The 13,445-nt window shown below is 38.0% G+C and overlaps 1 protein-coding gene across 2 annotated transcripts; it reads right to left on the reverse strand.

The window, feature by feature from the left end:
• Positions 1–208: 208 nt before the first annotated feature.
• LOC130010338 (contactin-associated protein 1-like) lies at positions 209–10,107 on the reverse strand. Of its 2 annotated transcripts, XM_050562220.2 has the most exons (6): positions 8,913–10,107; positions 8,416–8,592; positions 7,920–8,051; positions 5,156–5,539; positions 2,935–2,986; positions 209–1,246 (listed from the first exon to the last, which is right to left on the reverse strand). In XM_050562220.2, exons 1-6 carry the CDS (start codon positions 9,214–9,216, stop codon positions 1,243–1,245), a joined length of 1,053 nt encoding a protein of 350 aa, XP_050418177.1. In that variant the 5' UTR covers positions 9,217–10,107; the 3' UTR covers positions 209–1,242. The 2 variants fall into 2 exon arrangements, 1 of the variants encoding a protein (XP_050418177.1); XR_008789253.1 differs by lacking the exon at positions 8,416–8,592 and having other exon boundaries at positions 8,913–10,105.
• Positions 10,108–13,445: the final 3,338 nt, after the last annotated feature.

Genomic DNA, 13,445 nt, shown 5'->3' on the forward strand with positions numbered 1-13,445 from the left:
AGGCGCCTCACCATTTGGTGTGTGTGTGTGTGGGGGGGGCGCCTCATATATAACATGTTTGGCATCAAGTGACATTGGTTGGGCACCCGTCAATCTCGTCGTGGGTGCGCCCAACCAATGTGTCTCGGCTTTATGGCGCGTTCATACTGACATGGGCAAGCCGGTCGTTGGTTTCGTATCGTATTGCGTCCAAAGAGGGGGGGGGGGGGGGGGTGGCGCTCTAGCCTTGTCAGTGATCTTCTGCCTAGTCTTCGAATCGCCAAGCTACCTTTCACGTGTACTACCAATCTGTATTTAGGACCGACAAGTGGCATGCGTTAGATCCCAACGCTTGTTTGAGACAAGAAGTAGGGTCGCCTGCCGAACTCCGTGGGTTTTCTCCTTGCTCTATCACTGCTAAAGACTACTGTGGGTAAGCCAATTATTTAAATAAATTGTAACATATGTTAGTCCTAAAGTGACTTAGTTTGTGTCTAGTGGAGTTTACCTTTATATGTGTACATAGTACTATATAGAGGGGAAGATTTCGGTCTAGAATTGGACTGGTGTGGCACGAATTGGATCAAGAATACAATAAAATATAAAAACATCAATGTTCAGTTATATGTAAAAACCATTAAGCTAGTGCAGCGAATGTAACATGTGTTATTACTGTGGTCTAATTTAATAAATAAACATCAATATTACAACAAACAAATATTTTACTTTCATAGTAAAGTAATTAAATTTCTACATTGTTATTGATAAGTTGAAACACTTAGAGTGGAGGGCTTGAAAATGTGGGCCGCATATCATATGGTACACTTGCCTCTAGCTTAACACGGCACAGTTGCAGATCAAAAACTAGAATTGTCGACTCTCAGAGTATAAATACAGGAAGTCTAAGGTGCGTGGGCGCGGTCGGGGGGGGGGGGGGGTTCAAAGCAGGGATAAAATTATTGTAAATTTTCAAATCAAATTCATTAACACACTTCAAAATGAAATTAATTAAAACAATGTCAGTGGTTTTGTTGGGAAAATAACTACCCATGAAATGTTTATAGTCATCGAAAATTTAATTAGATGATTATAAAATAAACTGGGTTAGAAATTTGACAATAACTATGTAAAATAAAACCCATGTAATTTATATGAATGTATCTGTTTACAGTAGGTATCCAACTAGATGTATCTCCAGGCTAGCGAGCCAGCGTCTTACCCACTTAGGCACCGTGACTCCTTTAATCCAACTTTATCTTTTAATTATCTGCAATGGAATGATTTCATTAAACTGGATTAATAACGACCAAGGGTAGACAGCTATATTACAGGGATAAAAAAACTAGAAAACTACGTTTTTTGTTACTTGTGGAGGTTTTATACTGCTCAAGTAAAGGTACCTGTTATATCAAATATATTCATAAAAATCAAATGGGGTTTAACGTCCTATTGTTCTGCCGCGACTGGGCTAATGAAGAAGGGTATACACCATACAGTGCCGGACAGCGGCACTACTTTCTACTGTAATATCGAATTCCAACTTTCAAAGGTACTTTTATGTGTACACCTATGTTCACACAAGAAATTGTTTTTTCGACCCATCCGAAGGACTATATGTTGTACATTGCCAGGCCCTCTGTCCTGCACCACTGATGAACTTTATCGGCCAACACCGGGATCATGAGTGAAATGGAATGGGGTTTAACGTCCTACTGTTCTGCTCCTATACTGGGCTAATGAAGACAGGCATACGCCATACAGTGTGCTACGAGGGAAATTTTGTGCCGACACCCTCTGTCGTCCACTACTAACTGACAAAGATGAACCAGGCCGAAAAATCCCGATTAACTTTCTCGCTTGTATGATAACATTCATAATAAACTGAGCATCGCTTGTATGATAATATTCATAATATACTGAGCATCGCTTGTATGATAACATTCATAATATACTGAGCATCGCTTGTATGATAACATTCATAATATACTGAGCATCGCTTGTATGATAACATTCATAATATACTGAGCATCGCTTGTATGATAACATTCATAATCTACTGAGCATCGCTTGTATGATAACATTCATAATCTACTGAGCATCGCTTGTATGATAACATTCATAATAAACTGAGCATCGCTTGTATGATAACATTCATAATATACTGAGCATCGCTTGTATGATAACATTCATAATAAACTGAGCATCGCTTGTATGATAACATTCATAATATACTGAGCATCGCTTGTATGATAACATTCATAATATACTGAGCATCGCTTGTATGATAACATTCATAATATACTGAGCATCGCTTGTATGATAACATTCATAATAAACTGAGCATCGCTTGTATGATAACATTCATAATATACTGAGCATCGCTTGTATGATAACATTCAAAATAAACTGAGCATCGCTTGTATGATAACATTCATAATATACTGAGCATCGCTTGTATGATAACATTCATAATATACTGAGCATCGCTTGTATGATAACATTCATAATAAACTGAGAATCGCTTGTATGATAACATTCATAATATACTGAGCATCGCTTGTATGATAACATTCATAATATACTGAGCATCGCTTGTATGATAACATTCATAATATACTGAGCATCGCTTGTATGATAACATTCATAATATACTGAGCATCGCTTGTATGATAACATTCATAATATACTGAGCATCGCTTTACATAAAATAAAATCAATACTAAAGAATTATATATATTTTTTGTGGTGTAAGAAAGGATTGCACGGTAAAATAGTATCTTCTACTTGTATTTTTTATATTAAAAATAGTAAAATTCGCCAATATGCAAAAAATACTCGCTTTTACATTATTGAATTATGTTGATATTTTTTATATCAAAAAAGACTCGTAGGCGATTCTTTATTTATCCAAAACCTTAAGTTTGTAACAGTATAGATATATTCATGGCTACTCACCCTTTACACACGAGATTACCGATTGTATAATATGCGAACTCAGAACTGGCTCCTGTTAAAACATTAAAGATATAATTTAATATCACTCACGACCAGATGTTTAACTCATTAACGGATGGTTGGCCTGAGTTATTTAATGTCCTTTGACCTGTGCAGTAATTTGTGCAGAAAGCTTATCTGGCATTATGCAATAGCCCAGCTATGTAATCGCTTTGACATCCTTTGTTAGGGTTGGTTACACAGCCGATATCTGTCGGTAGCTAATGTTTTCTGCTCAATCGGAGCATAGTCCATCTGAAGACTATCCAATCAGGCCACAGTGTGTGGGTGTGGGGGCTGACTTTTGGGGTTGGACATCTGACCAATGTTCAAAGGGTTAAAAGCGGGGTGCTGAACGATAGTCGTCGGGGAGTTGGGATGGCCTAGTGGTCTAGAGTGTTACGCTGGTCGATCACCTCTGGACTGCGGTTGTGGTTTCGATCCCTGGTGTGAGCGTATGTGACTTGGAAATAGAGGCGCCTTCTCAACCTCGTGGGTTTACTCCGGGTACTTCGGTTCCTCCCCCAGGAAAGACCCCTGCGCGTGCGCTAAGATAATGAAAATGAAAAAAGACAACTTGTCTGCGATATCACCTTTGATGGAAGCGGACGTTAAACACTAAGAACAACAACAACGATAGTCGTCGGTTAACACCAGAGCGCGGACAAAACAACGGAAAAATAATTTAATGGGATTTAACATCCTACCGTTCTCCTCCGACTGCGCTAATGAAGACGGGCACACGCCATTTAGTGTACTATGAGGGAAATTTTGCGCAGGCAGTGGCACTATGGCCTAATCTCATATCGAATTCCAACTGCGGAGGGATCTTTTACGTGCACGCCAATGCATACACGGATTTAAGGGTTTTCGTCCCATCTGAACGACTAGACAGCTGCTCCAACACGCGATCTCCAGTCTAGCGAGCCAGCGTCTTGACTACTCCTGCCATCGTGGCTCCCACAACACAACAGAGGACCAGGCCTCCCGCACCAGAATGTCACTAAGGAGACTTGTAAAAGCATTATTGAGTTGCGTATTGAAGAGCCAATACTGTTACAATCTGAAACGCCACGAATCTAACGTAGATAATATTAAAACAAACAAACAATTATTTAAATGTAAATAGTCATTGAATAAACCCTTGACAGAACACCAAATGAATAGTAATATATTTTTTCCAGATACTGATGACGCGTGGCATGCATAATATAGCAGGTACAAAAGGCTGGGGAACTCAAGCGCACTAAGGAAAGCGAACGCCTTTAATATATTTCTCTTAACAAGCAGTACATGTATAACACAGAGAGTAGTTGGTATGTAGAAAGTGACACGGGTGATGAACAAGCACAGGCAATATCAGAAATCCATTTCTTAGTCACCTCAAGAAAGTGAAATGCCTTGTCATTATATTACTCATGCCTAATAAGCCCAGGTGAACATAATGAGAAATAACGCCGAGTTCGTCTAAAACATAATAGGGCAAAGTGCCCATTAGATTACCACGTGATCGAATTCCAATTTTCCATTGGAGGCAGTGGCGGATTAAGCTCCACCAAGGCCTGAGGCGGCAGTTGCTGGAGGGCCTATTTAGTTTTTTAAAGTTAGAGCCAAGGTAGTTGCTAACATTAAAAACGGGATTCGTTACTGAGGTTATAATATTATTAAAATATTAGTTATAACTATTGAAATTTGTCGTACAAAATGCTTTGACAGCAGAAACGTCACCGGAAACCAACTGTACATACACCTATTTTCAAGGATAATATTTGCTAGATATTTTTTCTTAAGCCAAAGTCGTTTGATATTGGTTTATATGCCCATAAATGAGGTCACGTGGATACAATATATTAAGCAAGACATAACCGAAAACTTACAAGGATTTAACGTACATTGTAGGCCTAAGTTTAAAAAATAAGATCTCCAAACAATAGGGCAGATTTAAAATGGCGTGGGCCTAATTAATTTCGGGTGAGGGCCTATGTTGATTCCCGTTGGGCCTAAACCCCACCCAACCTAACATTCATTGTCTATGCGTTTTTAATCGTATCAGACAAGTCTAAAAAAATTTTTTTTACAAAATCTTTGGGCCTGAGGCTGCAGCCTCATCAGCCTCACTGATAATCCGCTACTGATTGGAGGGTGGGTGGCGTGTACAGAATGTCTAAAACAGTATACATACCCGTATCACCGATCAAGATAGCAGTAATTGGTAGGTCTTCTTTATATCGAATATACCCCTCATCAGCTCTTAATACATAATCATTCTTTTGACAATTACATAGTAAACCATCAACACAGGCATTATTACGATGACAGGCGCAATCATTCTGACCCTTGACTCCCCCTATTAAATAAGTTGCTAATGTACCAGTACGTGTATTTAATCCAACAGCTAGAGCTATTGCAACACCACGACATTCAAATTTAATATATTGTTCACATTCGGCTGAGACATCAACTATGTTTATAACTTGTTGCAGATCAACATTGTAGTTTATTGTTCCCACATAACTTCTGCGTGCTTCGTAACCTGTTACATGCGTTTTATTGGCTACATCATGACCTGAAATATATATAATATATATATAGCATTACATTATGATCTTTTGGCAACATCACGACCTATATTATCACCCCCCCCACCCATTGTTGACACCGTGTGCAATATTATGGTACCTGCATTATATTGGTTTTAAATTGTTTAAACATTTTATTAGATAGGACACCATGTAATAGATAGTATATTTATAATATTATAAAGGCTGGCTAGTACTACCATTTCTATTTAATTATTCAATCTGATTAGAATACAGATCTATATTTCGTTTCGTTTTTTTATACTTTTGGTGGCTTACACTACATGAGGATCTGATAAGTTTTAGCGATAGGTCACGTTAGCGGCTTTTGTACCTATGACGTCAGACATTTGATTACCCAATCATCATTGATGTTTCTAGTGGATTACCCACAGTTCCGTTCAAAACACGCCTAAAGCTTGCCGTAACAGATCGTTTCATTGGCTAATCTACACACCACCCAGAACACATCAATGCAATGATAACAACTCTTCCAGATCCTAGTGTAGTAAAGACAAGTAAAACGAAATTTTGAACTATAAAAAACGAAACGAAATAGGATCTGTGTTTTAATCAGATTGATGAGACACCATTTTCCCTTGTGATCGATTATCAAACTAAACGATGGAATGTACCGGCAGTGACGCAATATTATCTAGCTGACCAAAGTAGGGAATAATCCCAGCTAAGTTGCACGAAAATGTGCATGTGCATCTCAGCGCTAATACACTTTCTTATTCGTAGAATATTTTTTCTGGATGATAGAGATTATTGTCTGGCGGGAAAGACTTTTTCATAACGGCTGCCATTTTCCGACACTGAGTAGCAGTGAATATTCGCTAGTCTGCGACAATCACGGATAAGGATGACATCGATGCAACTTAATGAGCCACAATTATTAATTCTTTTCCTTTGACAAATTAAATTCTAAAATACTAAAATACATAGATATTAGAAGACATTCGTAATACTCTGTGAAACAGATTGCCATTTTCCTTGTTGGCTATTTAGACTAAAAATAATAATAATAATTTTAGTAAGACTAACGAGTCGCGGTAGCTCAACGACAAAGTCCTGGCTTGATAATCAGACGGTTGGATCCCGATTTTTGCTGAAAAGGTTCAACGATATAATACGATCAATGGTTTCATTTTAATGCATCAGACCATGTCGTACCTTGATGGTCTTTTTAGCAGTTTTATTGCATGAGACCATAATATAACATCTTGATGATCTCCTTAATAGGTTTAATTGCATGGGACCATATATTATACTTAACGCGCGAGACCATATCGTATCTTGGTGGTCTCTATAATAGTTTTAATACGTGAGACTACATCGTACCCGGATGGTCTCTTTAACTATCTTGATGATCTCTCTATCAGTTTTAATGCACGACACCACATCGTACATTGGTGGTTGTTTTAGCAGTTGTAATGCATGACACCAGTTTTAATGCATGAGTTTGTTCTAGGTGATAATATTTTTTATTGGTTGGTTACGGTTAGCAGTTGGTAGCGACTAGGCTTCGTTTACGGATTACGATTTAGGGAGTAATGCTTCATTAGTTGTACCTATATTTTATAACGATTGTTTGTTTTATGTTATACTGGTCTTTATTAGTTGCTTACAGTTTCGAGTTAGTGTCCACTTGTTTTTTAGATAGGCTCATTATATTTGTGTTATAGCTTTTAAGGTGTACCATACACAGCCCCCCCCCCCACACACACACCGTACACACCTCAGATGGACATTCAGTCACGTATAGTTGTCTATGCTGTCATTTTTATAGTTGGCTTATGCCGTTTCGCCATTTCATATGTACGTTGTGGCTGTATCAAACTGTCGCCCAATATTTATGGACAACGTTTTTAATGCATCCTTAATGCAAATCCTTAGGTGACCAAATATGTATGACTAAATAACCAGGCTTTATTCCATTTAGGTCACTCAACAGGTCAAGTGGCAGACTAAGGCCAACTAGAAACGCCATACAGGGGACACCCACCCTCAAGATCGGTCGCATTATTGGCGCCTTTCTTGTAAATCATTGTTTGTTCTGTTTTTCATTTTGGGCACGGCCTGTATCATTACAGGCCCAGGACTGTATCATTACAGGCCCAGGACTGTATCATTACAGGCCCAGGACTGTATCATTACAGGCCCAGGACTGTATCATTACAGGCCCAGGACTGTATCATTACAGGCCCAGTACTGTACATTGGGCCCTTGGATCCATTCACTTGGTTTCATATTGGTGTAGTTTGTGTCTTGTCCACAGGATTGTTTTTCACCCCCGCCCCGCCCCGATCCAGCCCCTCCCCCTACATTTACTATTAATGGGTTATAACTGGCAATACTATTTACCTATAACAGTATAAACAACATTGTTTGTAATCTCACAAGATACCGTCACAGCTTCTTCATTTGGATCTGGTCTGATGATTACGGTTGGTGTAACTGTTATCCCCAGATTGTAAGCTTCCTGGCATGATTTCACTATAACAATAATAATATACATAAAATGGCGTTTGGTTAATTATATTAATAATCCAGCAGTACAGCTGACCCCCATCTTCACCCCCCCCCCCCAAAAAAAAAATAAAATAAATAACATCCATTAACTATTATATATTTCTATTTTCATAAAGCATCTAGCAATCAAATTGCTCATTATCAGACTTATTCAAGGTTTCGGTGTAATGAAACCGTTGGCAGGACGTCAGAGATCCCATGACAGGTTGTAATTGGTTTTGAACAACAGTAAATCCCACTTGTCGCCTTCTAATACACCTCCTTCGTTTCACTTGTTTTATTTCTACATACTCGGATTTTTCTTCTTTTTTTTATATTTGAAACTTACTTGCTTTACATGTAAATGTTGGAATGTGCCAATCACCAGATGGAAGGCAATGCGCCTGAGGCGACCCGTCTAAATTACAACCAGAACTACATATGTAGTTAACTCTAGCACCAGCAGCATATGTAGCTTGCATTGATTCTGGTGATGCGTTTTCTTTGGTAGGTAATAACCCACATCCTGTAAAGGATAATAATTATTTATTTCTAATAAAGTATTTGTTATTCCTAATAAAAGTATTTGTTATTCCTAATAAAGTATTTGCTGTTTTTGCAAAACCAAAGGTTAAATTCATTGTTGTTTAAATATCGCTTCAGTTATTGATGTAATAAAAATATATTGTTAATCATTGTTCACAGATAACTGGATTGTTATTTTTATCCCATTTGTACATTTTACTTCATATTTTCTTCAGTCACGTAGGTCAGGACTTCGGTCCGACGATTTCGTCCCCCTGATTACGACAGGAGTACATGTAAAAAGAATCAATTAATACTTACTTGTGTTACTTATGTAAATATTTGTGTTCAAATGTTGATCATAAACTTCACCGGTAATATCTCTATCATACAGATAACATTCCCTATCATGTTCATTAAACGCAAAGGCCACACAGTACAGTTCGATTTGACACTCAAAAGCACACAAACCTCGACTCTCTACGGATGTCATTCTTGTCCAACGGCTCGCCAAAACATTTTTGTTTTCTAAAACATATTTTTTTTCCGCGGGTTCACAACCATTAGCAGTCATTACAGTTTTAAGAAACAAACACAGTAAAACTAGCTTGTCATATTCCGTCATGTTGTTGCTTTATCAAAGTTTCATTTGCTAAATGAAATTATTCACTGGTCCCCAACCTTATGTTCTTCTTTGTTTTGTAAATGCATGAAAATAATCAATAAATACCAAGAATATTCAAGTTTTGATATTTTACTCTGGTAAATGCCACGGTTAATAAGTAGGTCTTAATTGGAAAATAAAATATTGATATGATAATGGTATATCTTGTTTTCAGGAAAATACATTCCTTGAATTATTTAAGACAACTAAAGAGCCAGTGAACTAGTTTTGTAATAATGACTTGTATACGTCTGGTGTAGCCGTGACCATAGTCGAGCGATGGCAAAATAATGATTGGCGTACAATCAGTGATGTATTAAACATACATTATTATCACTGATATATTAAACATACATTATCCAAGAGCTAAATTATTAATTAGATATTAATTAACTTATCCAGACCATAACCAACTCTCGATGTCAACGCTAGCCTGCAATATTTACTGGATTAGGATCCCATTTGCTGCTTAACTTTCATTCATGAGATAATCATGAAGTGGATAATTGAGACTATGTTTTTTTTTATCATACCGACTTTAGTAATGATGGTCGAGGCTAGGCCCAAAATTCAATCGTTGAAATCAACCCTCAGGTTTATAAACCAAAAATACCGGTACTAAGATTTGGGTGGACAATCTTTATTGTAATTATTTGACAATGTCTTACAGCCTTACGGCGTCTTCAGGGTTATGTACAAAAGACAACAATTCACAAACTATTAATTTAAATATATTTTATTTTCAGTAAATAATCGCGGTGCAATAATATATATCAATCGGGGATAATTGGATTTGATTTTCAAATTATATTTATGTGATAATATAATATATACATATGAAATGATAATTGTGCCATGACTAGACCGAAACTACTTGAATAGAGTGGGGTTTAACGTCTCGTCAACACAATACTTCCCTCATTTCCATTTGAACGTATATTCTCGTCGGCCCTGTCCGTCTCGACGTCCGGGCGTCCGTCCACAATTTATTTGTGGACACTCTACAGGCCCCTTTTGATATTTGGGCATATCGGATAGTAATTCCGGAATTCTACAGATGTCATCGGACCATAACTGTCGGACAAAATGGCCTCCCCTCGTACACAAATAATGTAAAAACTATGGTATATCAAGGTTGTGGAACCTCTACTGGCGGCAATTTTGATTTGATTTTGATGTTTATAACCCAAAGATACTGGTTCCTATCGATATCCGCGCATACTTGATCGCAACTTCCTGAATTATGGTACTTGATTGTACGAAAAATCGCATTTATAACTTGTGTACCTCTAGATGCCAAAATTTTTCATGGTGTGATTCATTATGAGGCGCCTTACCATTTGGTGGGGGGAGGGGGAGATGTCGCCTCATATATAACATGTTTGGCGAGGCGCCCCTAAAACTTAGTCACATTGTTCGGGTACCCGTCAATACACCTCCTTCGTTTCACTTGTTTTATTTCTACATACTGCCATCATTCTTCAACTCCTTCTCTGTCTTATACTATCTCATCACTATCATATTCACAGTTACAGTGAATTGCCCAGTTAGTAGTACCACTAGTGAGTGAGTCGTGGGTCAAAAGACTGTAGAATTGTTAGTTCTACTCTCACAACACAGGCGACATTGACAGATAGGCCTCAAGATTCTGTCCCATTTCTTATCCTCTCATTAACGAGGATCCATTTGCCATGACATTGACTAAAATTGTCAGGCCCAGTCCCAAAAATTAAAAGCTCGGTTACACATCTGAAATTTTTTCGAGCCTGCGGCGCTCGATTCCATTATAACATCATTCTTCCACTCCTCTGTTGTCTTATACTGTCTCAGCACTATCATATTCACGGTTATAGTGAACTGCCCAGTTATATTAGTCGTACCACTGGTGTGTGGATCGTGGGGCGTCAGACTATACAAAAGTTCTGTCAACTCTTGCAAAACAGGCGGAATTGACAGGGGCAGATCTCGAGATTTTGTCTAATTGATTCACATTTCTGGTCCTCTCGTCCACAAGAATTTCTCCCAGCAATGACCTCAAATGCCAAGATATTGACTCAATTTTTCAAAATTTTCTCAGGTTGCTCAGTGTTATAGGCACAATCATATATGACATAAACTTTATGTCAACTTAAATAAAACTGCTTTCCGGCGAGACAACGATCGGCAAACTACTATATAATTATACAATATCATCTATGTTCTACCGGAAGACTTTTGTTGACATTCATTGTGGGGTGGGATTGTGGCTAGGGTGGCGCCCTAGATTTGCCCCCCACCCCTATCTAGATCCGCTACTGCACATGGCCCCTACAAAACTCGCACCTATGGTGCTCGGCTCCTGACTGCGTCACTCGTACTAGGGGTATGGGAATCAGTCGGTCGCATTTTGGCTAAACACCCCCCCAAACAAAATCGTTATGTACGCCCCTGATCCCAACGCTTGTTTGTGACAAGAAGTAGGGTCGCCTGCCGAACCACGTGGGTTTTCTCCTTGCTCTATCACTGCTAAAGACTACTGTGGGTAAGCCAATTATTTAAATAAATTGTAACATATATTAGTCCTAAAGTGACTTAGTTTGTGTCTAGTGGAGTTTACCTTTATATGTGTACATAGTACTATATAGAGGGGAAGATTTCGGTCTAGAATTGGACTGGTGTGGCACGAATTGGATCAAGAATACAATAAAATATAAAAACATCAATGTTCAGTTATATGTAAAAACCATTAAGCAAGTGCAGTGAATGTAACATGTGTTATTACTGTGGTCTAATTTAATAAATAAACATCAATATTACAACAAACAAATATTTTACTTTCATAGTAAAGTAATTAAATTTCTACATTGTTATTGATAAGTTGAAACACTTAGAGTGGAGGGCTTGAAAATGTGGGCCGCATATCATATGGTACATTTGCCTCTAGCTTAACACGGCACAGTTGCAGATCAAAAACTAGAATTGTCGACTCTCAGAGTATAAATACAGAAAGTCTAAGGTGCGTGGGCGCGGTCGGGGGGGGGGGGGGTCAAAGCAGGGATAAAATTATTGTAAATTTTCAAATCAAATTCATTAACACACTTCAAAATGAAATTAATTAAAACAATGTCAGTGGTTTTGTTGGGAAAATAACTACCCATGAAATGTTTATAGTCATCGAAAATTTAATTAGATGATTATAAAATAAACTGGGTTAGAAATTTGACAATAACTATGTAAAATAAAACCCATATAATTTATATGAATGTATCTGTTTACAGTAGGTATCCAACTAGATGTATCTCCAGGCTAGCGAGCCAGCGTCTTACCCACTTAGGCACCGTGACTCCTTTAATCCAACTTTATCTTTTAATTATCTGCAATGGAATGATTTCATTAAACTGGATTAATAACGACCAAGGGTAGACAGCTATATTACAGGGATAAAAAACTAGAAAACTACGTTTTTTGTTACTTGTGGAGGTTTTATACTGCTCAAGTAAAGGTACCTGTTATATCAAATATATTCATACAAATCAAATGGGGTTTAACGTCCTATTGTTCTGCCGCGACTGGGCTAATGAAGAAGGGTATACACCATACAGTGCCGGACAGCGGCACTACTTTCTACTGTAATATCGAATTCCAACTTTCAAAGGTACTTTTATGTGTACACCTATGTTCACACAAGAAATTGTTTTTTCGACCCATCCGAAGGACTATATGTTGTACATTGCCAGGCCCTCTGTCCTGCACCACTGATGAACTTTATCGGCCAACACCGGGATCATGAGTGAAATGGAATGGGGTTTAACGTCCTACTGTTCTGCTCCTATACTGGGCTAATGAAGACAGGCATACGCCATACAGTGTGCTACGAGGGAAATTTTGTGCCGACACCTCATCCGAACGACTATAGACTGTGCCTTGCCTATCCCTCTGTCGTCCACTACTAACTGACAAAGATGAACCAGGCCGAAAAATCCCGATTAACTTTCTCGCTTGTATGATAACATTCATAATAAACTGAGCATCGCTTGTATGATAACATTCATAATATACTGAGCATCGCTTGTATGATAACATTCATAATAAACTGAGCATCGCTTGTATGATAACATTCATAATATACTGAGCATCGCTTGTATGATAACATTCATAATATACTGAGCATCGCTTGTATGATAACATTCATAATATACTGAGCATCGCTT

Source organism: Patella vulgata, chromosome 9 (genome assembly GCF_932274485.2).
Source record: "Patella vulgata chromosome 9, xgPatVulg1.2, whole genome shotgun sequence".
Lineage (NCBI taxonomy): Eukaryota > Metazoa > Mollusca > Gastropoda > Patellidae > Patella > Patella vulgata.